This window comes from Musa acuminata, chromosome BXJ2-8 (assembly GCF_036884655.1).
Source record: "Musa acuminata AAA Group cultivar baxijiao chromosome BXJ2-8, Cavendish_Baxijiao_AAA, whole genome shotgun sequence".
In the NCBI taxonomy this organism is placed as follows: domain Eukaryota; kingdom Viridiplantae; phylum Streptophyta; class Magnoliopsida; order Zingiberales; family Musaceae; genus Musa; species Musa acuminata.
The window spans coordinates 5,497,064-5,522,897 of record NC_088345.1 but is presented as its reverse complement, the minus strand read 5'-3'; the positions used below and the strand labels follow the sequence as shown (position 1 = coordinate 5,522,897).

At 43.6% G+C, this 25,834-nt stretch overlaps 1 protein-coding gene across 5 annotated transcripts in view; it reads left to right on the top strand.

Moving 5' to 3' along the window:
* Positions 1–2,109: 2,109 nt before the first annotated feature.
* Positions 2,110–25,834, top strand: part of LOC135586653 (DNA mismatch repair protein MSH4-like) — a 54,080-nt gene continuing 30,355 nt past the window's right edge. For 2 of the 5 annotated variants that reach the window (XM_065120239.1, XM_065120237.1), the window contains exons 1-11: positions 2,110–2,199; positions 6,084–6,287; positions 6,355–6,390; positions 6,482–6,594; positions 7,380–7,425; positions 8,693–8,739; positions 8,890–8,997; positions 12,747–12,822; positions 13,822–13,894; positions 13,980–14,125; positions 14,398–14,483. In XM_065120239.1, coding sequence (XP_064976311.1) covers positions 2,134–2,199; positions 6,084–6,287; positions 6,355–6,390; positions 6,482–6,594; positions 7,380–7,425; positions 8,693–8,739; positions 8,890–8,997; positions 12,747–12,822; positions 13,822–13,894; positions 13,980–14,125; positions 14,398–14,483 — 1,001 coding nt within the window. In that variant the 5' untranslated portion in view covers positions 2,110–2,133. Of the gene's footprint in view, positions 2,200–6,083; positions 6,288–6,354; positions 6,391–6,481; positions 6,595–7,379; positions 7,426–8,692; positions 8,740–8,889; positions 8,998–12,727; positions 12,823–13,821; positions 13,895–13,979; positions 14,126–14,397; positions 14,484–25,834 lie in introns of those variants that run through there. The other 3 variants (XM_065120238.1, XM_065120240.1, XM_065120241.1) reach the window with 3 other exon arrangements.

Genomic DNA, 25,834 nt, shown 5'->3' with positions numbered 1-25,834 from the left:
AGAAAAAAAAAAAGAAAAAAAAGGAGCGAACACTTGACCATGTAGGGGAGGAGGGACATAATGGACCATGTAGGGGAGGAGGGACGAAAAGCCCTACTATGGTCGCCTTCTTTCCTTTTGTTGACCATATGATAGTAGGATGGATGAGGGCCTTTGGTGGTGCCACGACAATAGTGGATGAGGACGAGGGGTGGAGGCAACAACTAACTTAGCATAGTTTATGTGTAATCTTATTTTTTTAGAAAACAATGAACAGAATAAAAGAAAAAAGCACACTTTACGAAAAAAAATAAAAACTTTAAAACTTTTTTTAGAATTTATCCTTATTTTTAGAATATGAAAATTATATATCTAAACGTGTTGTTAAATTAGTTTTTGATTGTCTAAGATTAAAGCTAATTTAAATCCAACATAGTCTTTTTCTCAAGTCGATATTAAGTCAAACTTCTTTAGTTCAATCCAAATCTTGCAAAACTGTTCGAGGTACTCTCGACATTACCCTGATACTTAAGTCAGTACGTTAGATATGTTTTGATTTTTAGTGTGTTAGGATGTATGTGCAGAACCGCTTTTTATAGTGGGTTCCCAACGTTGTTTCCTCAGAATAATATGCTGCTTGTGGGAACGTGGAGTGTCAATATCGAGCATAATTATCGTTAGCCTATGTTGAGTGTGAGATAATGTAATGTTCTGACATGTGGTGTAGATTACATGGTGGGGCTGACTAATTGGCTAGAAAGGGTAGAGCCATGGGGTGTTGGCGTGCCCATTGTCTGAGGGTTGTTTGATGTTGGTGTAGCATCCAAATGAGGCTTGGGTTTCGGCCACATGACATTAAGGTAGTGCTGAGCTGCTGCCTTTGATGCGTCAGTTGTTCAACACTATGGCATCGGTTACGTGGATCTGACATATCAACCTCATAGTGCCAAAGTGTTGACCACATGGCATCGTCATGTTGGCTACGTAGTGTCTAGCTTTTAGCTACATAGTGCCGAGATGTTGGTCATACAGTAACGAGGCGTCAATTGCATTATTACCATCTTCTTATTATGACGTATCGATTATTTGGCCTTGGTGTGTTGGTCACGTGGGTTTGACAGATCGATCATGTGGGTTTGACACATTGACCACATGGTGTCAACGTGTCAGTCATATCGCCATAACACATAAATATATAACGATCAATTAATTCTAATAATATTATATTTCAAAATAATTCAAAATTAGAAAAAACATGTAGATTCTAAACACACATAAAATAAACTTTGATAAGTGCAAATCAATCAAGTTTTGCTAAGGGTATATAGATTTGTTAGTCCATTTAATTTTTTCGATTGGATTAGTCTGATTTTATTAACAATTAGAGTGTTAACCAACAACATGGATTACCACTTTTAGAAGGTTTGATTTGATTCAATTAAAAAATTATTTATTTAAACCCTTAAGTCTGTCTTTGGTCTATCCACCATCAACCCATCAATTATCATCTCTTTTTTTTTTTTTCTTCCTTCGACTCTCATTATTTGTCCTGGTCCGATCATGCACTGACATAAGTTTAGTTTTTAAAATTATATTTTTAATTTAAATTAGAGTTAGTTAGCCTATTATATACGATAATAGATTGATTATTTTACCTTTGTATCTTTCAAAGACAATTTTTTTTTGAGAATTGTTTGGTGGAGTCTCCTGAGAGTACTTGAATTCTCTCAATAAATAAAAAATATTATATTTGAATCTAATCGGAGTTCACGATTACTAACGAACCAGATTAAAAAAAATGATAAGATATCTAATGAAAGCTTATTTAGAATTAAGATCTCATTCAAAAATCGGATACTAGGTAAGGCCTACCCATTTTAATTATTTTTCTTTTTTACGGCCAATTTAGAATTTGAACCGGAGGCCTTGTCTGCGGCGAAACTGATTCGTTATTAGAGCTCTCTGGTGAGGGCCCCGATATGGGTTTGGGTCAGACCAGTCCGAACCGAAACAATGGACCGGTGTTTGAATATCGAACTCCTGCCGCTTCATTCCGGCTCCCGAGCCGGTGTGTAACGGTCTTTAGTGGAACCTTCTGGATGTCGATGCCGCTATAAATATCTGAGCTTGGGATGCCTCTTAACGGTCGGGAGAATGGAAGAGGAGGGAGGGCAACGATCAAGCTTTGCCGTAGGGTTGATAGGGAACCGAGCGAAGGAGGTAACTCCGATTCATCACTCGTCTTTCTATTGTTCGCTTCCATCGGTACGATAGAATCAGATCGTTCTATTGATTCTCTCTCCTCCCATTAAGATCATTTACCGTCGTTTACTTGATCCTGCTAATGTTCTATTCCGATCTTGCTCTGATCTGAAGCTTCTATTGAGTGTTTGAACGGAAGGATTGAATCCTGTTATTGGTTTAAGTTCGTTTCAGCTTTTTGTGTTTGCAACTTGTTTCTAGGGTTTTTTTTGCGACTCCATGAAACAGACGACAATATAAGTTCACCATCCGTTCTTTAGGATCCGATCTTTCTCCGTTTCCGCAGCTTGCATTGGCGCATTTGAAGATAAAAATCTAATCGTGTTTTCCGTTCTTTATTTCTTGGTAATATCTCACTAGGGCTCCTTCCTTGGGACGTACAGAAAACGGGTGAACGGACGAATTAAATCATTCTTTCTCTGCTTCGTGTTCAGATCTTTCTGCCTGATCTTTCTGATCTTCTAATCCAATCTTTCACTGGTTCAAAGCTTGTATTAGAGTATTTCAACGCAAGAGTCAAATCTTATTCCTAGCTTACGTTTCTCCAGGTATTGTGCCTTCAATCGTTTCTAGGGTTCTTATTTTTCTCGGAACACTGTAAAGTGGACAGAAAGTAAATGTAAGCCGGGCGTCCGTTCTTTGATCTCTTGGGGAATATTACCGCTCAGCCTTAGCTACTCCCCTAATCCCAAGCTCTGTGATACAGTTCTGATCAGACAGGCGTCGATCTTTAGTGTGATTGGCTAGGAAGAGGCGGAAAGCAAACACTTCACTAAGATATTAGAAATAGAGCTTGAAGCAACCATAGATTTCATATGTCCAACTCGCCATGCCTTTGTGTTTCCAAGGTCCAGACGCCTTTTTTCAGACATGAACGAAGTGAGTGAACAGTGAAGGAGCTTTGAAGCACAGGTTCGTATTAGTAATACAGAAAAAAAAAAAGAGAAAGTGATAGCTCAGAGTGTAAGGAGTTCCAGGATCCATTATATAAACATATAAAATGATAACCAATACACAGAGAAAAAAAATCAACCCATTTCCCCGGGAGAAATGCTTCTCTCAAGGGAAAATTTGAAATGCTCTGAAGGATACCCACCAATTTCCATTGTCCTGCTATATACAAAGATTATAATATAGCAGAGCATTGGAAATTGGCTCAGGAAATATTGGATATGTTGCAAATGAGTGAGAATAGCAGTCGAAAAAAAGGATTCAGTCGTTTTGCTCCCTTGAACACAACCCAACAATTTCCATTGTCCTGCACTCCTGCTATGGACAAGGATTGTAATATAGCGGAAACATTGAAAATTGGCTCAGGAAATATTGGATATGTGTTAAATGAGTGAGAATAGCAGTAAAAAAAAGGGACTTGGTTGTTTTACTCCCTCGAAGACAACCCAACATGGATTCAGAAAATCATGAGCTGCCTTTCCCCGAACATCCAATTTCAACCCAACATTGAAAATTGGCTCAGGAAATATTGGATATGTGTTAAATGAGTGAGAATAGCAGTAAAAAAAAGGGACTTGGTTGTTTTACTCCCTCGAAGACAACCCAACATGGATTCAGAAAATCATGAGCTGCCTTTCCCCGAACATCCAATTGGATTTGGGAAGTTAGTGTGCTTAATCCCCATACATTTCTCCCCTCAAACAACCAGCACAATCAAAATTGTCTATGCATGAACTAGCTTGTCGGGAGTCTTTTTTGGGTCCGATCTATCTACTAATAGCTCCAGAACTTTCTCTGTTTCTGAAGCTTGCATTGAATTACTTGAACATAAGAATCCTGTTTTTTGTTGTCTTCATTTCAGGCTTTAATTCGTGGTCATGTTTTTCTAGGTTCTTTTATGTACATGGAGAAAAGATAATTATAATTTGAATGTGGTAATTTACTGTGCCTTTGACTCTTTATTTTGGAAAAATGTGAAGTGGATAAAAAGAAAACTATTCAGTTGAGAATCTCTTCTTTGAATGCTGGCTTGATAGGTTAGATTTTATTTTATATCATGGCTTTGTGTTTTTTCATGTCCATGTGGAGAATGAACAAGGTGGGCATCTAGTTCTAATTGATGTCCCATCAATGATTCGGTACATTGATTGATTCTAGGTTGTTTTTATTTTTAGTTTAATGACCTCATTCTGAATCAAGAAACAAGCAAAGAGACAGGTTTTGTTTTTGTATCCTCATTTTACTTCTCGCCATTGTTCTTTTGCAGCCTTCTTGTGGTTTTTAAGTGTGCATTTAGGAGTTCAAACGAATTGTATCTGAACATCTAGGTGATTTATTTGTTCTCTAGGTTTATTCTTTTTTTATGGTATACTGCAGAACAGAGAAAGATAGCCGTGATAGGTGATCTGTTCTTTGATTTTCTAGGGCTGATGAAATATTGGCTGTAATACTTTACGGTTTTGAAATTTTGGTCGGCACTCTTTTAGATTGTGGTGATTATTTTTTGATCAACTTCTGTTATATCATATTGGGATTGATAACGAGTGAAGGATGTTAGGTTTCTCTTATTTCCTTTGTCTGATTTTCTGGAATCAATGTTGTTATTCCTTGCACTAATATGAAATATAAGAAGTTGCAAAACTGACTGGATTATTGGTTTCCACTTTTATTTTTTTATATGATTATAATCACAATATTTCTATTATCAGCTATTGAAAATGGGATGTAATTATCAAATTATCCATTATGTGTCCTGGATGATGAAATTTTAGTTAGGTCATTTGGATTCTTGGTTTGATCTACTTTTCCATCATCATCATCATGCTTTGTCTAACATGAAAATTTGTTACACTATGAAACTTATTTGTAAAATTATAAGCATCTTCAGAGTTTTCTTGGACAACATATTATAATTGGTGAAGCTGCTTAATGGCAATTTGTTTTTAAATCATGGCTTGAATACCCAAAATAGTTTATTCTCTAAGTTTGTGTTGTGTCCATCTAGAAGGTATTGACATCACATTTGAATAAAAAAGTTACTCTATTTGAGATAAATGACATACAAAATAAGGCTAATTTTGTAACAAAAATATAGCTTAATTTTGTAATATTTCTTTTTTATAAATATTTGCATAAATAATGTTAATTATAGTTGTATATTTAGAATAATTATTTTGAAAAGCATGTGTTTGGCTTGTCAGGTGGAACATATTCATACTAATTGGTGTACTATTGGATTTGATAAAAATGATATCGAGCTTTCTATTGAATTTTATTTTCTCTTATGAAAAAATTATGGTTTTGAATTTTACGTCAGATTGTCTGAAATGGTATTTTTAGACAATTTCAGACAATCTGACATAAAATTCAAAATCATAATTTTTCACAAAAGAAAATAAAATTCAACATAAAGGCAAGCCTATATACATTGACCCTCCCCAGCCCCGCATTGGTGGGAGCCTCGTGCATCGGGTATATCCTTTTTTTATTGTTTGAAATGATATCCTATAAATCTAAAAATGATGACTACCTTTAAAGTTTAGTTTCTTCTTATATGAAGTCATGAACTGAATCTCAAGATCCTATTATAAACATGCCTGGTCGGAGGCTGCATAGTTCCTTCAATTCTTCATATTTTGTGCACTACATTACCATTTTGATAATCAGGTTGATCATGAAATGCCAATCTTCATGGCTTGCACAAAAGTATTTATCAGTTCTTTTAAATTATGTCATCAGTTTTAACTTTTCCATTGGGTTTTTCTTCAATGGCAGACAATAGGACATTCATTTGTATGGACAAATTTCTTCCAAGCTAGATTTCGAGCACATAGTAATCCTTATTGTTGATTTCCTATGTCATAATATGTTAGAACTTACCATCTATGTAGGTTGGTGTTGCAGCTTTTGACTTGAGATCAGCCTCATTACATCTTTCTCAATACATTGAAACTAGTCGTTCATACCAGAACACAAAGACATTGCTGCATTTCTATGATCCGATGGTTATAATTGTACCACCGACCAAACTGTCTGCAGATCATATGGTGGGAGTCACAGAGCTGGTAGATAAATATTATGCATCCAACAAAAAGGTCATAATTACTTTTCAACTTCATCTCCAAGTATTTGTCATATGCTTAATGACCTTCAAATGTGCAGGTCACACTACCTCGTGGTTGCTTCGATGATACTAAGGTCATCTACACTTTGTTATTTTTCTTTGGTTTAGTTATTTAATACTTCTTACATGCTTCTCTCAAAGTATCATTTGCTGCTTTTCTCAAAGGGGGCTGTGCTTGTTAAAAGTTTGGCAGCTAAGGAGCTATCTGTCCTTGGTTTGGGTACTTTCCATAAGCAATACTATCTATGCCTGGCTGCTGCTGCTGCCACAATCAAGTGGTATGTTAGTGTCACTTATTTAATGGTTCCAAAATTTATGATATTGCTATCTTGTTATTCATGTGGCTAAATGCTACCTTTGAAGTTTGGAGTCCTGTTTACTCTCTTTAGGTTAGAGGTGCATAATGAAGCCGGCCTTTTTTTTTCCCTATCAAGCTCTTCATAATTTGACCTTGCACATGATTGGGATTTTTCTTTAAAAAGTATAATTTGATTTTTTTTTATAATCCAAATGACCCTAATATGAGGTTTTACACATAAGTATCTGATTTACTAAAACTCTGTTGGGTGTTGCTACGGAAAATAGTAGTAAAATGATGGTGGTTGAATTGATCAAAGATAATGGTTTCTGAATAAAAGCTAAATGACAGTCAAGGATTCATGTGGGCAACCGAGTTAAAGATATCTTGTTTGTCTTAACACAGTTTCAACACCATAACTAATGGATACTTATTTCTGAACTTATGGTTTTACTACTTTCAATAATTTTTAGAGACATCAGATTGGCTTGAAGCAGAGGTTTTTTTTCTTGTATTCTTTTTTTCTGTTAAACATTTAATGGCATTGTTAAATTATATCTTTTAATGTCAAAAGTCATACTTGTATTAGATTCTATTGTTACATAATAAATTATGAAACCTAGTTAGTTGGACTTTTGAGTTTTTTTTTAGAGCATTAACTGACTTACCCAATGAAATTAACTAGGTTCTTTGCTCATTTGGTACCATGAATGGCATATAGATTTTGTTGCCATTCATAAAAATTCCCTAATTTTGATATTACAGGATTGAAGCAGAGAAAGGTGTAATTGTTATAAACCGCTCATTATTGGTATACCCTTGCATCCAACTTCACATGATAGTTACCTTTTCTGATAGGAAGTTACTAGATGCTGTGATGACCTTTTTGTTTGTTGTCACATTATTGCATTACTTTTATATGTGTTGTCACATGTTTAAATATTATTGCCATTCAATGAAAATAAGGATCCATCTTTTTGTACTTAATATTTACATTTGGCTCTACTTTTTACTATATAATCGGCTAAAGTAAATTGGAAAATGGACACAGGGAATATTACAATCATAATACTGATTTGCATATATAAAGAGCAAAAGTTTCCAATTTTCCATGGTCAACACAAAAATTAATTTTAATATAAATGTTACCAAAATCGTACATCTTGCAATTAGACCGGCAACAATGCTCGGTCACTTCAGTAGTGGTAGCATGAAAGACTTCATAAGCTAAGTACACATGACAAATTGAAACTAAACATCAAAACGTTGGATAAGCTACACTTGCCTAATTTAAAGATGGTGAAGTCTTTGTGATTAGTATTGGTGTCGGTGATCCTTGCTTAGGTGGCCAATCGGGCAACTCTGTCCAAAATCCAATCCTTGCTAAAGCGTAATGACCTCACTTGGATGGTTGGAGGCACTTGAAGACATAGTTCCTGAGGTGGAGTTAGACTCTTGATCCCTCTTTGCCTGCACCAAAACAAAATCTATTTTTCTCTCCAAATGGAGGACTTAGAGGTGGCTTTCTTGTCCTTTGTCATGGAAAGATGAACAATAAACACTTTAGAGGCCTTGAAGGACCCTTTGTCCTTCGATGTTCTCAAGGCCTTCAAGAACTTGTATCCTACTAGTTTTGTTGAAACCTTTCATTCCCTTATGCATGCCTTTCTCCTTCACACCTTTTTGCTTCTGTTTTTGTTCTTTCCTTTTGTTTCTTTTTTGGTACTTGTTTCATACTTAAAATAAAATAAGCTTCACCTCTACTGTTTTTACCTAAAAAATTAGTATGTCATCTGCTATTATTTTTATCAAAGTTCTTGGTTTCTGTTTGACTGACTAAAGATCTCTCTCTCTCTCTCTCTCTCTCGCTCTCGCTCTCGCTCTCTCTCATGCCTTCCTTTCCATCTCGTGTTTCTTACTCTTCGCTATTCCTTTTTTATTTATGTTACAATTTCAGTCTTCTGCACCCTTTGCATGAAATTTATTTGTTGGACTTGTCAAACATCTCGGGTAAATGGCACTTATTTTTTTATTTATGTGCTAGAATTGATAATTATTTCTGACAGCATACTTCTCAGGTTACCTTCAATGGTTCATTTGACCACATGAACATCGATGCTACTAGGTATCTTTTCTCAGTGATGCTTTGCTATATTTATGATAGATGTAGAGCTAGGAGCATGAACCAATTTTGCTTTGTGTATTGTCTCTTAAAATTTTATCTGAAATGATAAAGTGTTTTAAGTCTGTCTGATTCATGCACCAATGTAAACAGTGTCCAAAATTTGGAAATTATTGACCCGTTACATTCTGAATTATGGAGCACCAGCAACAAGAAGAGAAGCCTATTTCAAATGCTGAAAACAACGAAGACTGTAGGAGGGTATGCAATAATGCAACATCTTGGTGGTCATACAACATCTTTTTGTGCTAATATTATATCAAGCATAATCTTTTAGTAGTTGTAAGGTAGTTTTAACTTTTAACAATGATATTTTCAAGTAGATACATGAGAAATCAAGGTTTGTAATTTCGTATTGTACCAGTGTTTCAAGCTTTGCTCGGTATGGTATGATACAAGCATACCAAGCGATACGTTAGGGTGTACCGCTCGATACGTATATATATATATATGTATAATTATATATTAAAAAAAGGAGGCGTATGCTGCCTCGGCGATGTCGTCTCCTTTTCTTCTCCTCGTCACGTCAGACGAGGAGAAGATTATCTGCGGCGTTCGGTGAAGGCGTCAAAAGCCACAGACGCCTCTGGACTTAGGCGAAGAACGCGGCGAAGGCTACAGGCGTCTCTGGCCTTCGGCGAAGAACGTGGCGAAAGCCGCAAGCGTTTCCGGCCGTTGGCGAAGAACGCGGTGAAGAAGAAGTCGAGCCGTCGCCACTTCGGTACCTTCTAGATCGGGATCGTGGAGGGAGGGCGGCACCGGATCGGAAAGCGTCGAGGTTCTCCTGATTCTCCCTCTTCTCCCTCAACGCTTCTTCTTCCCTCGTTGCAACCAGGCTGATAGTGCATAGTAGCGGGCGGTCTATGTACCAGTATGTTGGCGGATGGTATGTACCACCCACTACGGGCGATATTATTCGAAATTAAAATCCTCGTGAGAAATCATTATTTAATTTTATATCTTAATATTGTTTGTTCTTGATTTAACAATTTGGATTGACCGTCAAGTACTTGGATAATGTTTGGTTTGTGGGTCATGTTTTCATAGAAATTTTAGTCTGGCATTAGTTCTCGATTTATATACTAGCTTTTAAGATTTTCTTCCAGAAGCTGTAAAAAAGAATAATAAGGCTAATCCAAATAACCATTATCTTTAAAGGAACCATTATCCAAGTAACAATACATGATATCTTACCTAAAACTCTTTTATATTTTTTTTGTTTTTGTACAAATCTTATTGATTTTATATTGATTTGGTATCCAATACTATTACCAAATCTAAATTTTAAACCATGTCCTGATCTCATTCCATTTGTTGTTGGATATACCAAGTCATTTTGGTCAGCACATCAAATGTGGACTATTATCTTCTAGGTACTCTTTCTAGTTGCAAATTTGATTTTGATAATTATAATATTTGATGGCAATGGCGTTTAAGATTTTGGTACCAATAACCAACATTTGATGTGTGGTTATAGAATAAGATGATACACAAGTTGCTTGACTGCTACAATATTTTTAAGCAAAGCATGGGATTTTTAAGAATGGATTTTATTTATCTATTGTTATGATCATTGCTTTCATTTGTTAATTAGAAAGAGTAGAGTTTTTTTTTCCTTTGCTTGATAAATAGACCTTCATTTTCTTCAATACATTTTCAAATATAACCTAAACAATTATTTATTTTTCACTCCATGTGTACGTATAGGCCAACTAAAATTGTTTTGCATACACGATGACCATCTATATCAGTCATTTAGATTCTAGTCTATTATATATTTAAATATGGTGGACAAGGATTGCCTAATAGTTTGCTGTCTGTCGGCACAAGCAAAGTCATGCAAAACCATGCTCCATCATGTGGAGTTATGCTAGTTGTGTTGAGATATGTTTATGCACTAATTTTGGGGCATGTTGTAGACAATGCATTTGTAGTGCTGAAAAAAGGTATTAACAATTTGGCATGTCCCACTGCCACAAAAAATATTAGTTCCTACTGAATGTTTTGGTGAGTTTAAACTAGTTGAAATTCTCGTAGATCACCCGTCAACATTGTTGTAAACTTGTAATTGTAATTTTGAGGGTTTCGATCAAAGTGATAGTTAAAGCTCTAACTGCTCTTTTCCTTTCTAGCACTCTCTAAGCTAGGGTTTTGACATATCTCCTTTCTGTCCTTCAATTTCTCTGGCCATCAATTGGCTGCCCAAATGTAGATGACCATCTATGTTCCTTTACCTGCCCCCCATTGCTCCAGCTATTGGAAGGCTTCATTTTTATGTCATTATATTTTCTCACTTATCAGTGATCTATTTTTTGAACTTTGACTAGATATATGACTTTCCCTGTCAAGCACTTATTACACCATCAGTTATTGATGGTCTGAGACTTGTTGGATGGTATTTGGCATATGGTATTATTTTTTATTCTTTCCCTATTTTCTTAGAGCTGATGGACTTTTCTCACTTATCAGTGATCTATTTTTTGAACTTTGACTAGATATATGACTTTCCCTGTCAAGCACTTATTACACCATCAGTTATTGATGGTCCGAGACTTGTTGGATAGTATTTGGCATATGGTATTATTTTTTATTCTTTCCCTATTTTCTTAGAGCTGATGGACTTTTCTCACTTATCAGTGATCTATTTTTTGAACTTTGACTAGATATATGACTTTCCCTGTCAAGCACTTATTACACCATCAGTTATTGATGGTCCGAGACTTGTTGGATAGTATTTGGCATATGGTATTATTTTTTATTCTTTCCCTATTTTCTTAGAGCTGATGGACTGAATGATTCTTTTTCTGACTTTTCTCCTAGTTGTACCATCAACAAATTGGCATGCATTAATATGATTTTGTATGATATTTTATTGTTTTGGCCTAGGGCTAGCAGAGTACCAACTTGTTTATGTTGTCTGTATGGTACCACTTTTATATACAGGTACCAAATAATGCTTCTTCCAGCCCAACTTCTTCGAGTCATTTTCTTTTTAATTTTCAAGGTCTAAAGATTGATGAATAGCTTCAGCTACTGTTGGGTAAAAGTTGTATGACTTCTTTTTTTCTCTGTTTTCCTATTTATACCTTTGACAAATCAGCATGCATCAAGATTATACAATTTGATATTCTATTGTACTGAGCTAAGGCAGTTGAACACTATTGACACCAAGATAAAAATTCCTTTATTATTCATGATTTTTTGTCTGTGGAACCTCTTGTTCCACAAATAAAAATTCTTTTTTTTTTGGGTAAAAGTTGTATGACTCTTCTTTTTTTTTTTTCTCTGTTTTCCTATTTGTACCTTTGACAAATCAGCATGCATCAAGATTATACAATTTGATATTCCACAGATAAAAATTCTTTTTTTTTTTGGGTAAAAGTTGTATGACTCTTCTTTTTTTTTTTCTCTGTTTTCCTATTTGTACCTTTGACAAATCAGCATGCATCAAGATTATACAATTTGATATTCTATTGTACTAAGCAGTGAGCACTATTGACACCAAGATAAAAATTCCTTTGTTATTCATGATTGTTTTGTATGTGGAACCTCTTGTTCCTGTAGACAACTATTTTTTATGGAATATGTAGATATAATGGTTATTTTAGCCCAGCTTTTAGCATCACTTTCTGCTCCAAGGTCTACAGATGATGGATAGTTAAGACAAATCTACACAGTAGTAACTTGTAAAAGTAATGCTTAGGAAGAGGAGTGGAAGTATGCTTATAAGTTGGATGAATGCTATTTGGTTATAAGGTGGCATGATAACCAAGCATTGGTCTTCTCTTGATTATACTGTCTATTATTCCAAGCATGCAGAAAAAAAAAAGAAATAGACATTTACATGTGTTTTTCCAGTGATTTATTTCATTTACAATGTAATCAACCCAGTGACACTTTCCCTCTTCTTGCTTTGCTTATTACAATACAGATAATCTGTTATATTCCAGGGCTAGATTACTTCGCGCAAACTTGTTGCAACCTCTAAAAGATATTGAAACTATCAATGCTCGATTAGATTGCTTGGTAAGTATATTTTATTTTATTCATATTGTATTATGTTATTTTCCCGAAGCTAATATGAAATCTTTTAATTTTGTATTCATAACAAAGAATTTTATATTTTGTGGCTACATATATTTCAGTTTATTTTTCATTTTGTATTAACCCCTCTATATTTCTTCTGGTGTTGTGCTAATTATCTTTCAGTTTACATTCATTAAAGCCTTTTAGTGATGTCTTAGTTTGAAGCTCAGAACATGATAGTCATTAAGAATCTGAATCCTGTGTTGAGATATTTACTGTCATAGTACTTATATTCAAACCAAGGTTTTAAATTATCAGACCGCCACCAATTTCGGTAACATATTAGACCTTCACAGTTCCTGTATACCAAGCTATATTATCCAAAATCATTGACTAAAACAATAAAAAAATATAAAATGGGTAGTATATGTATGATATCGAGGTGTCTGTTTTAATCATTATTACTTGGTCAGTTGGTTGTACCAATAAATACTGGTGTGTATGTACTGTTTTGACTTATATTTTATTCAGGTTATGACAGGATGTGTCAAACTATCAATGTTCTTATTTGTGATGTTTGTTGACATTTGAATATCCTCTTAAATAAATGTAGGAAAAAAGGTGCATTGTTTTGTCCAATGTTGTTATCATTTCACATATGCCTTGTTCTGTATGAAACACATTTTTTATCATTTCTTATTATTTTTAATTGTAAAATACAGTTATTGGTCACTTATTGTTCAAATTGTAAAATACGAAAACAACACCTGTATGAAACACATTTTTTATCATTTCTTATTATTTTTAATTGTAAAATACAGTTATTGGTCACTTATTGTTCAAATTGTAAAATACGAAAACAACACCTTTAAATATTTAAAGGTAAGGCTGCGTGCACATTGACTCTCCCCGGACCCCACATTGGCGGGAGCCTTGTGTACTGGGTATGCCCGGTCACTTATTGTTCAAATTCCCTTCAAGTTAAGTGTATTTTTTCAGGATGAGTTAATGAGCAATGAGGAGTTATTTTTTGGTCTGTCACAGAGTCTTCGCAAATTTCCAAAAGAAACTGGTAAGTTTGTATATTTTATTAAACAAGATTTCACATGTTGGTTATTTGTCAAATGATTACCATCAGCTGTTTAACATTCTCCTAGATAAAGTTCTCTGTCGCTTCTGCTTTAAACCTAAGAAGGTCACAGAGGAAGTTTTGAGGCCTGCAAATGGTAGGAAGATTCAGATACTGATATCAGACATCATAGTTCTCAAAACTGCTTTGGATGCACTCCCTTTCCTTTGTAAGGTATACAGATAAATTTAATTTGAGAGTATGATCATTGAGCTATGTGAAAGAAAATTGCAAAACTCATTGTCAGCTTTAGCAGTTTTAATCATTTTATTGTTCTGCATATGGTACATTTCTTTTGCATTTTAATAGCTGATTACATTCTCTGAAACCACTGCCTACTGTGTGCTTTGAGAACCATTTCTATCACCTGTTCACCACAACCACAAACCACTGACCGTGTACCTCTGTGATTATATTTGACTAAACATACCCAATATTGTTTATAGGTGCTTAAAGATGCGAAAAGTTTGCTTCTTCATAATATTTACAGGACTGTTTGTGAAAATAAAAATTATGAAGGAATGAGAAAGAGGTTTGTTCTTCTAACATTTTCTGTATTTTGTTCGTTTTCAGCATTCAAGTTCGTCTTTGCATTTTTTTTTTAGGGATATTAACTAGGCCTATTTGACTCAAAGCTAAGCGAAATACTAACTGTTTCATGCATCTGAATCAAGGAGAGTTTTACAAGATCTTACCTTGAGTAGCTATTACTTTAATTAATAAAGATATCTTCTCTCTATTATGTTCATCACATATCTCTTGAGTGTTAAATTGAAGTCAATGTAGTGATTATTATGTTAGATTATGTCAGATTTATGTCTTACCAATCACAGGAGGTTGGTGCATGCTGGACTTTATTAACTTAATCACATAAGTCATTAGATTTTGGTAAGTGTATTCATGTTGACCTTAAGCCAATACAATGTGAACCCAATATATCTTGCTCCAAGTGTCACTTCTATTTCCGACTTCCAAAAAAAGCAAAGATTTTTACATGGTTAGCTCTAAAAGATAGGGCCCACTTGGGATAAATTATAGCAAGGAAGAGATGGGGGAGGAGAATATTATGTCTTTGGCCATCATTCCGTGACTCAGTTGGTTACATTCTCTTAAATTGACCCTTTCTCAATCAAGATTAGAGAATAAGACGTAAGTGAGCAATTTTTGCTACTTTTCAATTAGTTTTGCTGCATCTTCACCTAATTTTCAGATAAAAAATTAAACCTTGTTCAGATAATTTATTTGGTATTAATTTTGTTTTGCTACACTTAAGCTATTGATTGTGTTTTCTGTAGTAAGTTTCTCCTCTTATTTTAATACACACACATATATGAAACCTAATCCGTTTGATCTTTTCACCCAATAACTTGGATATGATGGTGCTACAAGTTCTGAATTACAATTTCAATATGTCTCGGGCGGTACATACCGGTCCGAGAGCCTCTCGACACGCGGACCGCTTGCTATTGAGCAATATCAAATTTTTGGCCCCGTATTGAGCGATACGGGGCTGTACCCGGGCAATAACGATCGAAATTTCGATCGTTACCAACCTGTACTATGTTGTAACGGTCGAAACCGATAGTTGTCGATTTATATTTATTTTCTAACGATCAATTTGACTGTTGGAGGCATCTTAAAGGGTTTCTAAACTGTTTTGCTCCCCCCTTTTTCAATTCATTTTGTTATTGCCTTGATGCTGTCGACTGTGAATCGACACGACTCATTTCCGTTCGGAAGGCCCGAGGTTGTCCTGACAGCCCTCGTGGCAATTAGGTGAGGTGGTTGGAGTTGGTGAAGGTTCGATCGAAGCGATCTCGAGGTGGTGGTTGAACGCATGAGGTTGCTTCTGAGTCGGACCGAGGTGGGCCCCGACCTCCTCGGGGTTCTAGGGGGTGAGCCGAGGCGTGCCTTAACTTCATCGGGACCCTACATAAGAGGTCAGTGTCGGGGGGGATTTCCCGATCCGACACCTTCGATAGTAAAGTTAATCTTTGTGGAGTGGGAACAATAAAGGTTTTCGAGTTTGGCGCCTTGTTCAGGCCTTGGGTTCAGCTTTTATACTTGGGCAGCCGACGAAGGAAGACCGATGGTTGGTGAAGACTAGCTCGTACGTCCTCTTGTGGCTCATTTATGTGGACGGTTGATCGATACAATTCTTTATGGCACATCGTCAGTGAAGGACACCTGCAGGGGCATCGCTTGCCAGTCCCGACGGTTGCCCGGAACAAGTGGACGATAATCGTCTGTGGAAGCTGACTAGGGAGAGGTCAGACAAGCTTTGTTGCCTGGGGGCTGTTGCTCCTGGCGGTTGGTCTATACCGCCTTTCCCCGAGTCGTAGTCTACGAAGGGTAGTAGGTCATTGCCCTGTCGTTTGCTGTTGGGAAAGCGCGATGCAGGAATTTCCCTGCCTATGTCAACGTCTTGGTGGCAGCTAGTTGGCAGGTCACAACTAATGTCAGTATATTCCCTATCATTCGTCCCCCCCAGAAGGCGTGTTTTGAGACTTTGACAAGGGGGCTCGAGGCACGTCATTCGGCCTTTTTATTCATTCAGGGTCTTCGATTTTCACGTTTCGGGTGAGGATGTTTTGAAGCGGGTTGGGTTTCCCAACTCGCACGCCTCGAGCGTGTTATGCTCGACGCCCCGTTGTGGTGCGGGTCGGATTTCCGCCGTGGCGGGTCTTGGATTGATCCCCATAGCTAGGCTTGTGGCTTCGCCGTAGCAGGTCTTCAATCGATCGCCATGGCAGGATTTATGGCTCCGTCATAGTGGGTCTTCTATTAATTGCTGTGGCAGGCTTCCGTCGTAGTGGGTCTTCGATCGACCGACATAACGAGGCTTGTGGCTTCGCCGTAGCGGGTCTTCGATCGCCGTGGCAGGATTTATGGCTCCACCATAGCAGCTTATGTCGTAGCGGGTCTTCGATCAACCATCGTGGTAGGATTTATGGCTCCTCTGTAGCGGGTCTTTGATTTACCGCTATGACAGGATTTATGGCTTAGTCGTAGGCGCTTCTGTCGTAGCGGGTCTTTTATCGACTGCCATGGCAGGATTTGTGGCTCCGTCGTAGCGGGCTTCTGTCGTAGCGAGTCTTCGATTGATCGCCTTGGTGGGGATTTATGGCTTCCATCGTAGCGGGTCTTCAATCGATTGTTGTGGCGAGATTTATGACTCCGTTGTAACGAGCTTCCGCCGAGCGACTTTTGCCATAGTAGGTCTTCGATTGACTACCGTGGTTGGATTTATGGCTCCACTGTAGCGGGTCTTCAATTAACCGTCATGGCGGGATTCGTGGCTCCGCCGTAGTGGGCTAGAACAGATGCATTCTCATTACCATATCCCGGCGGAGTACACAGTGTCCGTTCCCGAGCTCGGGTAGCGTCCCTTCCATTTGGCCCCTAGGGGTTTTTTGCCTATCACGTGATGCTCTGGAGGCGGGGTTGCACCTTCCTTTTCACCTCGTTACTGTTAATAAGGCGTATTTTGGGCCTAAGACACGTCACAATTGATGCCATACGCCAAGTCAGAATTTGTATCGAAACGCTGTTCAACATGTCCCGTCCCGAGAGCTCGGGCCGGTGTCGTCTGACGTCGCTCCGCACGTCTCGAGACGGCGACCAGTTAGAAGTGTCGTCCCATCCCTCGAGGATCAGCGGCCACGTCGAACTAGCGTGCAACCGACCCTCGTACAATAGTATAAAAGCCCCTGGCCGGCATCCGGCTTGGGAGAGGACAAAAATACAATTTAACCCATAACTGACTTGCTCGTCGGAGGGGCCAAAGTCGGGAACCACCCGACGAAGGCCATTTTTGTAGGCAAGCGGCCACTCCCGAGCCACGAGCGCCTCGACCTGGGAATCGTCGTCTAGTGAACGAAGGCGAGCTGCCAACCAGCCCGGGAACGGAGAGACGCTGCTCGACGCTCGGATCGAGAAACGTTGATCAACACCCTGTTACGAGGGCCCGGCCTACCTCGGCGTCCAGCTCAGCCGACAGAGAACTCCTGACATCGACCCGTGGACCAGGCCGTGCTGACTCACCAGCCACGGCACATTTGTTCACCAAAACTTTTGGCGCTAGAGGAAGGGCCACGTCGCAGGAGCTCTCCCCGAGGGAGAACCACCGACCGGTCTCCCCTCCATCGAGCCCGGAAATCAGTCCCTCCCCACCCTCAGAGACGGGGGGATCCCGGCCTCCCGACCTTCAACGACCCAGGTTTGTCGCCCCCCAGACTTACCATAGGACCCTCGGTCGTGACACCCGAGGCGTTCCTCAACCTGACCAAGCAAGTGCAAGCTATGGCGGGCATGATGCAGACGCTCGTTCCGCTCATTCCTCATATCGTGCAGCTAGCGGCTCCCCCGACCGACCCGACCCGACCCGGCAGAGGCCGAGCGGGTAGCAAGTTGGGACGGGAGAAGCCCGAGAGCAAACGGCGGACCTGAGAGGTCCGCCCGAGCAGAACATACCCGCACCCTGCCGAATCACACCACCCCACTTTGAGCCTGACACCATATCGTCTGACTTCGCGGATGACTCGCTTAGGGCCCAACTATCCCGGGTCAACCAACACTTGGACGAGTTCCAGTGCGAGTTTCGAAAATCGCGGAGCGAGTCTAGCGAAGGCGGCTCAGGCGGATCCCCTTTTACTCAAGAAGTAGAGGACAAGCCGGTACCCCTTAATTTCAGGCTATCAGCATTAGAGACATACGACGGCGGCTCCGACCCCGAGGAGCATGTCTTCGCATTTCGGACTCAGATGGCCCTCTATGGCACCTCCAATGCATTGATGTGCCGGGCATTTCCGACCACTCTCAGGGGACCGGCACGAGCGTGGTTCAGCCGGCTGCGCCAGTCCTAAGTCTTGTCCTTCGACTAGCTCGCTAGGGAATTCGAGCAGAACTTCCTCGCCAGCGTGCGACCTAGGCCTTCCATGGCCACCCTGCTCGCGTTATCTCAGCGCGAAGATGAGTCGCTCTCCCAGTTCGTGGCACGTTTCGCCACTAAAATCCAGGGATTTTCGGACGCTCACCCTTCTTTAATCATGCAGGCATTTCTGATGGGCCTTCGAGGTTCTTTTGGTCGTTGATTGAGAAGCCGCCAGTAACTGTCTCTGAAATGCTCCAGTGCGCCAACTAGTACATCGCCGTCGAAGCGCTGGTGGCGGGGAAGCACATGGATGGCAAGAGGCAAGGGCGGAACAATCCCGGGGAATGACCTCCGCAGCCCCGACGCAACCCCACCGAAGGCTCGAACGACAAGAGCTACTGCTCCCGAGGCCCTCGCCTCTCCCCCTGAACACGTCTCGTATCGAGATCTTTCTCCACGTCAAGGAGAAGGGTCTCTTGCGACAACCCTATCCCATGAGAACCACTCACAAAGATCGGTCCAAATATTGCAGGTTCCACCGGGACTATGACCATGACACGGAGGACTGCCGCGACCTCCAGAATTAAATCGAGGAACTGATCCGGAGAGGTCACCTCGGACATTATCTTAAGGAACCCCGGGAAGCAACTCCACGCCCCAGGGGAGCCGTTGAAAGACAAATCGACGTCATCTCCGGAGGACCAGTAGCCGGCGATAACAGCTCTGCGACGAGGAAGGCCTACGCTCGTAGCGCGGTCAAGAAACGTCCCCGGCCCGAGCTCGAGCCTGAAATAACTTTCGAGGCCAAAGAAGTCGAGCGCTCTTATCATGACGATGCTTTGGTGATCTCCATCCGGATCGCCAACGCTCAAGTCAAAAGGGTGATGGTCGACACCGGGAGTTCCGCCGACGTCCTTTACCTCGACGCCTTCAAGAGGCTCGGTTTGACCAAGGAAGACCTCACCCCCATGGCGTCAGCACTCACTGGGTTCACAGGGGATTCCATCTCCCCGCTCGGGACCCACCGTCCTCCCTGTCACCATCGGGGAAGAGCCGAGAGCAAAGACAATAATGACCACCTTCATGGTAGTCGATCTGCCCTCGGCCTATAATGTCATCCTCGGCTGACCGACACTCAACAAGTTAAAGGCGGTGGTTTCCACCTACCACAGGGCCATCAAGTTTCCGACCTCGGTCGGGATCGGGGAGTCCCGAAGTGACCCGGGAGAGTCAAGGCGATGCTATCTCACGGCGGTTACTCTCCCGGGGAAATCGCGCCCAAGTCAAGTCCCCAACCCCCGTGAGGGACCCATAGCACCGATGCCGCTGGAGCCTCCCGAGCAACTCACCGAGGTACCCCTGAAATGGAGCCGACCCGATCTGACCGTCAAAGTCGGAACAACGCTCCCCGAAGCAGATCAGCTCCACCTCATCGACTTCCTGAGGAAACGCCGATATGTTCGCATGGTCACCCGAAGAGATGCTCGGGATTGACCCAGAAGTGGCCTAGCATCGACTTAACATCGACCCCGGGGCTCGGCCAATGAGACAAAGACCAAGGAAGTTCGCCCCCGACCGATAGAAGGCAATCATCGACGAGGTCGACCACCTTAAAAGAGCAGGATTCATTCCCGAGGTTCAATATCCTCGGTGGCTATCGTATGTAGTCCTCGTTAAGAAATCTAATGGAAGCTGGAGGATGTGTGTTGATTACACCGATCTCAACTGAGCATGCCCCAAGGACTGCTATCTGCTTCCCAAGATAGACCAACTAGTCGACGCCACCGCGGGCTATGAACTCCTTACGTTCATGGGCGCATTCTCGAGCTACAACCAAATTCGAATGACGACTCAGGATCAAGAGAGCACCGCCTTCGTCACCAACAAAGGGGTGTATTCCTACAAAGTGATGCCCTTCGGCCTAAAAAACGCTGGGGCGACTTACCAAAAAAGGATGGTCGATAAACTTTTCAAGCATCAGCTCGGGAGGAATATGGAAGTATACGTTGACGACATGATCGTAAAGAGCAAGGCCGCAAGCGCGTCGACCTGGCTGAAACATTCCAAACGCTCAGACGATTCAACATACGTCTGAATCCCGCGAAGTGTCTTCGGGGTTAAGCTCGGGGAGGTTCCTCAGCTTTATTATTCACCAAAGGGGGGTAGATGCCAACCCAGAAAAGGTGTGGGCCGTAATCGAGATGCACTCCCCGCTCGGTCAAGGAGGTGCAGCGACTCGTCGGGAAGTTGGCAGCGCTCAACAGGTTCGTGTCACGTTCGGGCGACAAATGCCTCCCTTTTTTCCGGGCTCTACAACAGGCCGACAACTTTACATAGACCTCGGAGTGCGAAGAAGCCTTCGAAAAGTTTAAGGCGTGTCTCGCCCGCTTTCCCCGACTTGCCTCGCCCGAGCCGGGCAAAACCGTTGGTCTTTACTTGGTGGCCTCGGCGTAGGCAATCAGCTCGGTGTTAGTTCGGGAGACACCACCAACGCAGCAACCCGTATATTACGTCAGTCATATCCTCATCGGGCCCGAGGCGCGGTACTCCCCGATTGAGAAGCTAACCCTCACACTAATGAAGATGGCTCGAAAGCTGCAGTCCTCCAACTACGATAGATCCTTTCCAACTACGATAGATCCTTTCCAACTTCGACGCATTAGGTCGGATGCTGCGGTGGTCGGTCGAGCTCAGCGAATTTGACATTCAGTACTCCCCCAGGACCACCATCAAAGCCCAGGTACTGGCTGACTTTATTTCCGAGCTAACTCCTGAAGACCATGCTATGGAGTTGGAGAACAACAAGAGCACGTGGACCCTGTACGTGGATGGCTCGTCCACTACCGGAGCAGCCGGGGTCGGGCTTATCCTCAAAGGCCCGTCAGGAGAAACCTATGAGAGGTCGCTCCAATTACAATTCCGAGCCACCAACAACGAGGTCGAGTATGAGGCGCTACTTCACGACCTACGCCTCGCTCTGGAGATGCATGTAGACAACCTCGAAGTCTTCAGCGACTCCCAGCTAGTAACGGGACACGTCAATGGGAGCTACGAGGTCCGGGACCCAATGATGGCGTTATACCTGATGGAGGCAAAGCGGCTCGCCCACCGCTTTAACAACCTCTCAATCGCTAGAATACCTCGGGCATAGAACACGCGGGCCGACGCGCTAGCCAGATCGGCCTCCGCTCTCAGCCCGGCGTTGGCTCCAACAACTGAGTCCGTAACGGCACCGACGGTGACGACTCATGAGGTCGCCAAAACAGATGTACCATCAAGCTGGATAGAGGAGATCCTTCGCTTCAAGGACGGAAAGAAGCTCGACAACCCGACGGCTGTGAGACGGTTGAGACGAACCCAAGCATGGTACTGCGTTGTCGGCGGAAAGCTGTACCGAAGGGCCTTCTCTCAACCTCTCTTACGCTGCCTCGCGCCATCAGAAGCTGAAACGGTCCTCGCCGAGCTCCACGAGGGGATTTGTGGGGAGCACATCGGGGGACGAACCTTGGCCTTTAAGACCCTTCGACAAGGGTACTACTAGCTAACCATGCGCCGGGACGCTATGTCATACGTGCAGCAGCGCCAACAATGCCAAAGGCACGCCCGACTGCAACACCAGCCAGCAGTTCCTCTTACCCGGATGGATGCAGCCTGGCCCTTCGCCCAATGGGGACTCGATCTCCTTGGACCCTTCCTCCAACATCGGGACAACGACGCTTTCTTATAGTCGGGGTCGACTACTTCACGAAGTGGGTAGAAGCTGAGCCCTTGGCCTCCATTACCGAGAAGCAAGTCCAAAGCTTCACATGGAAGAACATCATCACCCGGTTCAGGATCCCAAAGGCTATCATCACCAACAACGGAACTCAATTCAACAACGCTAAATTCAAGGCCTATTGCCAGTCATACGGGATCCAATTGAGGTTCAGCTCGGTCGCGCGCCCCCAAACCAACGGCCAGACCGAAGTAATGAATCGGGCGATTCTGGAAGGCCTCAGGAGGAGGATCTCGGGTGCGCACGGAGCCTGGGTGGACGAGTTCCCCAGCGTCTTGTGGGCAATGCGAATGACTTCCAAAACCGCCTCGGGGGAGTCTCTGTTCAGCCTGGCGTTCGGGATCGAAGCAGTCCTTCTACCCGTAGTGCTGGCTCTGTACGAAGAGCGGTGTTAGGGCCCAGGCAAGAAGGGATCGAGCAGGGAAAAGAAGCCACCACTTACCCAGATGAGCGACTTGGCCGCCCGCTTTACCAGCACTTCGGAGGGGGCGCAGTAGAGATCCTTGGCTATGATTGGATGGAGTGCCCCTTGGCAGTGGCCCGTCGCCCCAGACGCGATTGTCGACCTTGAGGGTCGCCCACCGAGTGGCGTAGGGGGTCCCCGGCTCCCCAGCCTGGAGGTCAGCCATGTTCAACCTTCGGCCCGAGAGTAGACGCGACATAGCTCCCGTATTGACGTCGGGCGCGCCGGCGCCCTCTTGGAAGGGTCACTACCGGACGACCCGGTCGACCCCTTCCCCTTCACGCTCCCCGAGCCCTCGACTTGGCTGCCCGCTCTGGTAGCACTTCGGAGGGGACGCAGTAGAGATCCTTGGCTATGATTGGATGGAGTGACCCTCGGTAGTGGCCCGGCGCCCTCTTGGAAGGGTCACTACCGGACGACCCGGTCGACCCCTTCCCCTTCACGCTCCCCGAGCCCTAGACGCGACTGTCGGCCTTGACGGTCGCCCACCGAGTGGCGTAGGGGGTCCCCAGCTCCCCAACCTAGAGGTCGGCCATGTTCAGGGTCTGGTACTGCTCACCTTCGGCCCGAGAGTAGACGCGACACAGCTCCCGTATTGACGTCGGGCGCGCCGGCGCCCTCTTGGAAGGGTCACTACCGGACGACCCGGTCGACCTGGCCGACCCCTTCCCCTTCACGCTCCCCGAGCCCTCGCCTTAGGGAGCGGCCCCGGGCAACTCCGGGATAGTGCTCGTGCCAACAGCTGGGTCCGAAGGCGTCCTCCGGACCAAGGTCTTCGTCTTCTTCGGAGGGCGACCTACTGTCGGAGACAATGACGACCTCTTTGGTGTGCCCTCCTAGGGGGCACCCCCACCTCCGAAACCCTCCCCGTCTCGAGACGGGGGCACGACGGCCTTGACGCTGGTCGTCATCTTCACCGATCGAAGATCCACCATCTCTGCAAAAAATATCGGTCGGTCAGATGGTTCGGGACCAACGGACGAGCCATCATATGCGAATGGCCATACCCCCAGCGGCGGGGCTCAGTTCTGCTTCGACCATCCACTCCTCGCTCATCTCCTTAATTGCCCAAGAAGAGGACAAGATACCCCTCAGTCGATCCACGTCCGTTGTTTCTCCGGGTGCAACGGGGAGGTGCACCGCTGATCTTAAAACCGCTGCGGGCGGTCAGGTAATACCCGCCTTGCCCCTTATACAGGCAGAAGCAAGCCAGGAAGAGGGTCCGGGGCGGTTCGATCCCAACCCCTCGACACTCCCAGATAAAGGCCACTAGATAGCTCCAAGAGTTTGGCGACACCTGGGACGGCGAGATCCCCCAGTAACGAAGGCAATCCCCGATGACAGCGTGCACTGGGAGCTGCAGCCCCGCCTCAAGGACCCCCACGGTCAACCCGAACCCGTTGGGAAACTGATCGTACGGTCGCTGTTTGGGCCGAGGGGCGTGGAGGCCATAACACTATGGGATGCGATAACGATCCCGGAGTACCCTCAAAAGATCCTCGGTCACTACCGAGTCCACATCATGCCACGACTTGAGAACCTCAAGCGCGGCATAACTCCCTGAGGCCTCCGAGGAGGCGCTACCCGAGGACACACTGACTACTTCATCCCGTGGACTCCCAGAGGAAGAAGATGAAGGAGATGGAGACGGAGACGAAAACGAAGATGAAGACGGAGACATCCCGACCTCGAGGTTGCAAGAAAGAAGCTCGGGTGTGGGACGAAGGACCGAGCAAAGATGATAGCAAAGGTGATGACAACCGCTCTGGAAGGGGTTTATAAAAGGCAGGCTGCACCGTTGCAAGACGGCGATTAGGCTTTCCGAGAAGAGAAACAGTCACAGCATTTAAGACCCATCACAACCCCTCGGATCTACCAGATTCGCCCTCCTCGGAGCTCCCGCCAGGGGCATCCCATCACCCGAAACCCCCCGTCGAAGGCCATTCGAAACAAAAGTTTCTCGCCAGGTCCCATGTCGCTCCGCCTGGCTCGTCACGTGGCATGATAGCGTCCGGGCAAAAATCGACACCCCGTTCCTCGGGAAGGATTACCTCCGCCGATCGGGCGGCCGGGGCCGGATGAGGCGAGACCGACGCGTCGTAAATCGGATGACTGGTTTGGCGCGGCTCAGAGTCGGGGCCGGCGAATCGTAAATCGTGGGCTGTGATGGGGCGACTTGGTGAAGGATTGACGAGTCGCGGATCGAGGATCGAGCTGGAGTGACTCGGTTTGAAGGTTGGGCCTGTGGGCCGAATGACTGAGTCCGGGCTCAGGTTACCTGCTGAGCGTTGCCAACTTCCCGACGAGTCGCTGCACCTCCTTGACCGAGCGAGGGGAGTGCATCTCGGTTACGGCCCGCACCTTTTCTGGGTTGGCATCTATCCCCCTTTGGTGAATGATAAAGCCGAGGAACCTCCCCGGGCTGACCCCGAAGATACTTCGCAGGATTCAGACGCATGTTTAATCGTTTGAGCGTTTGGAATGTTTCCGCCAGGTCGGTCAAGTTTGCGCTTGCGGCCTAGCTCTTTATGATCATGTCGTCAACGTATACTTCCATATTCCTCCCGAGCTGGTGTTTGAAAAGTTTATTGACCATCCTTTGGTAAGTCGCCCCAGCGTTTTTCAGGCCGAAGGGCATCACTTTGTAACAATACACCCCTTTGTTGGTGACGAAGGCAGTGCTCTCTTGATCCTGAGTCGCCATCCGAATTTGGTTGTAGCCCGAGAATACATCCATGAACGTAAGGAGTTCATAACCCGCGGTGGTGTCGA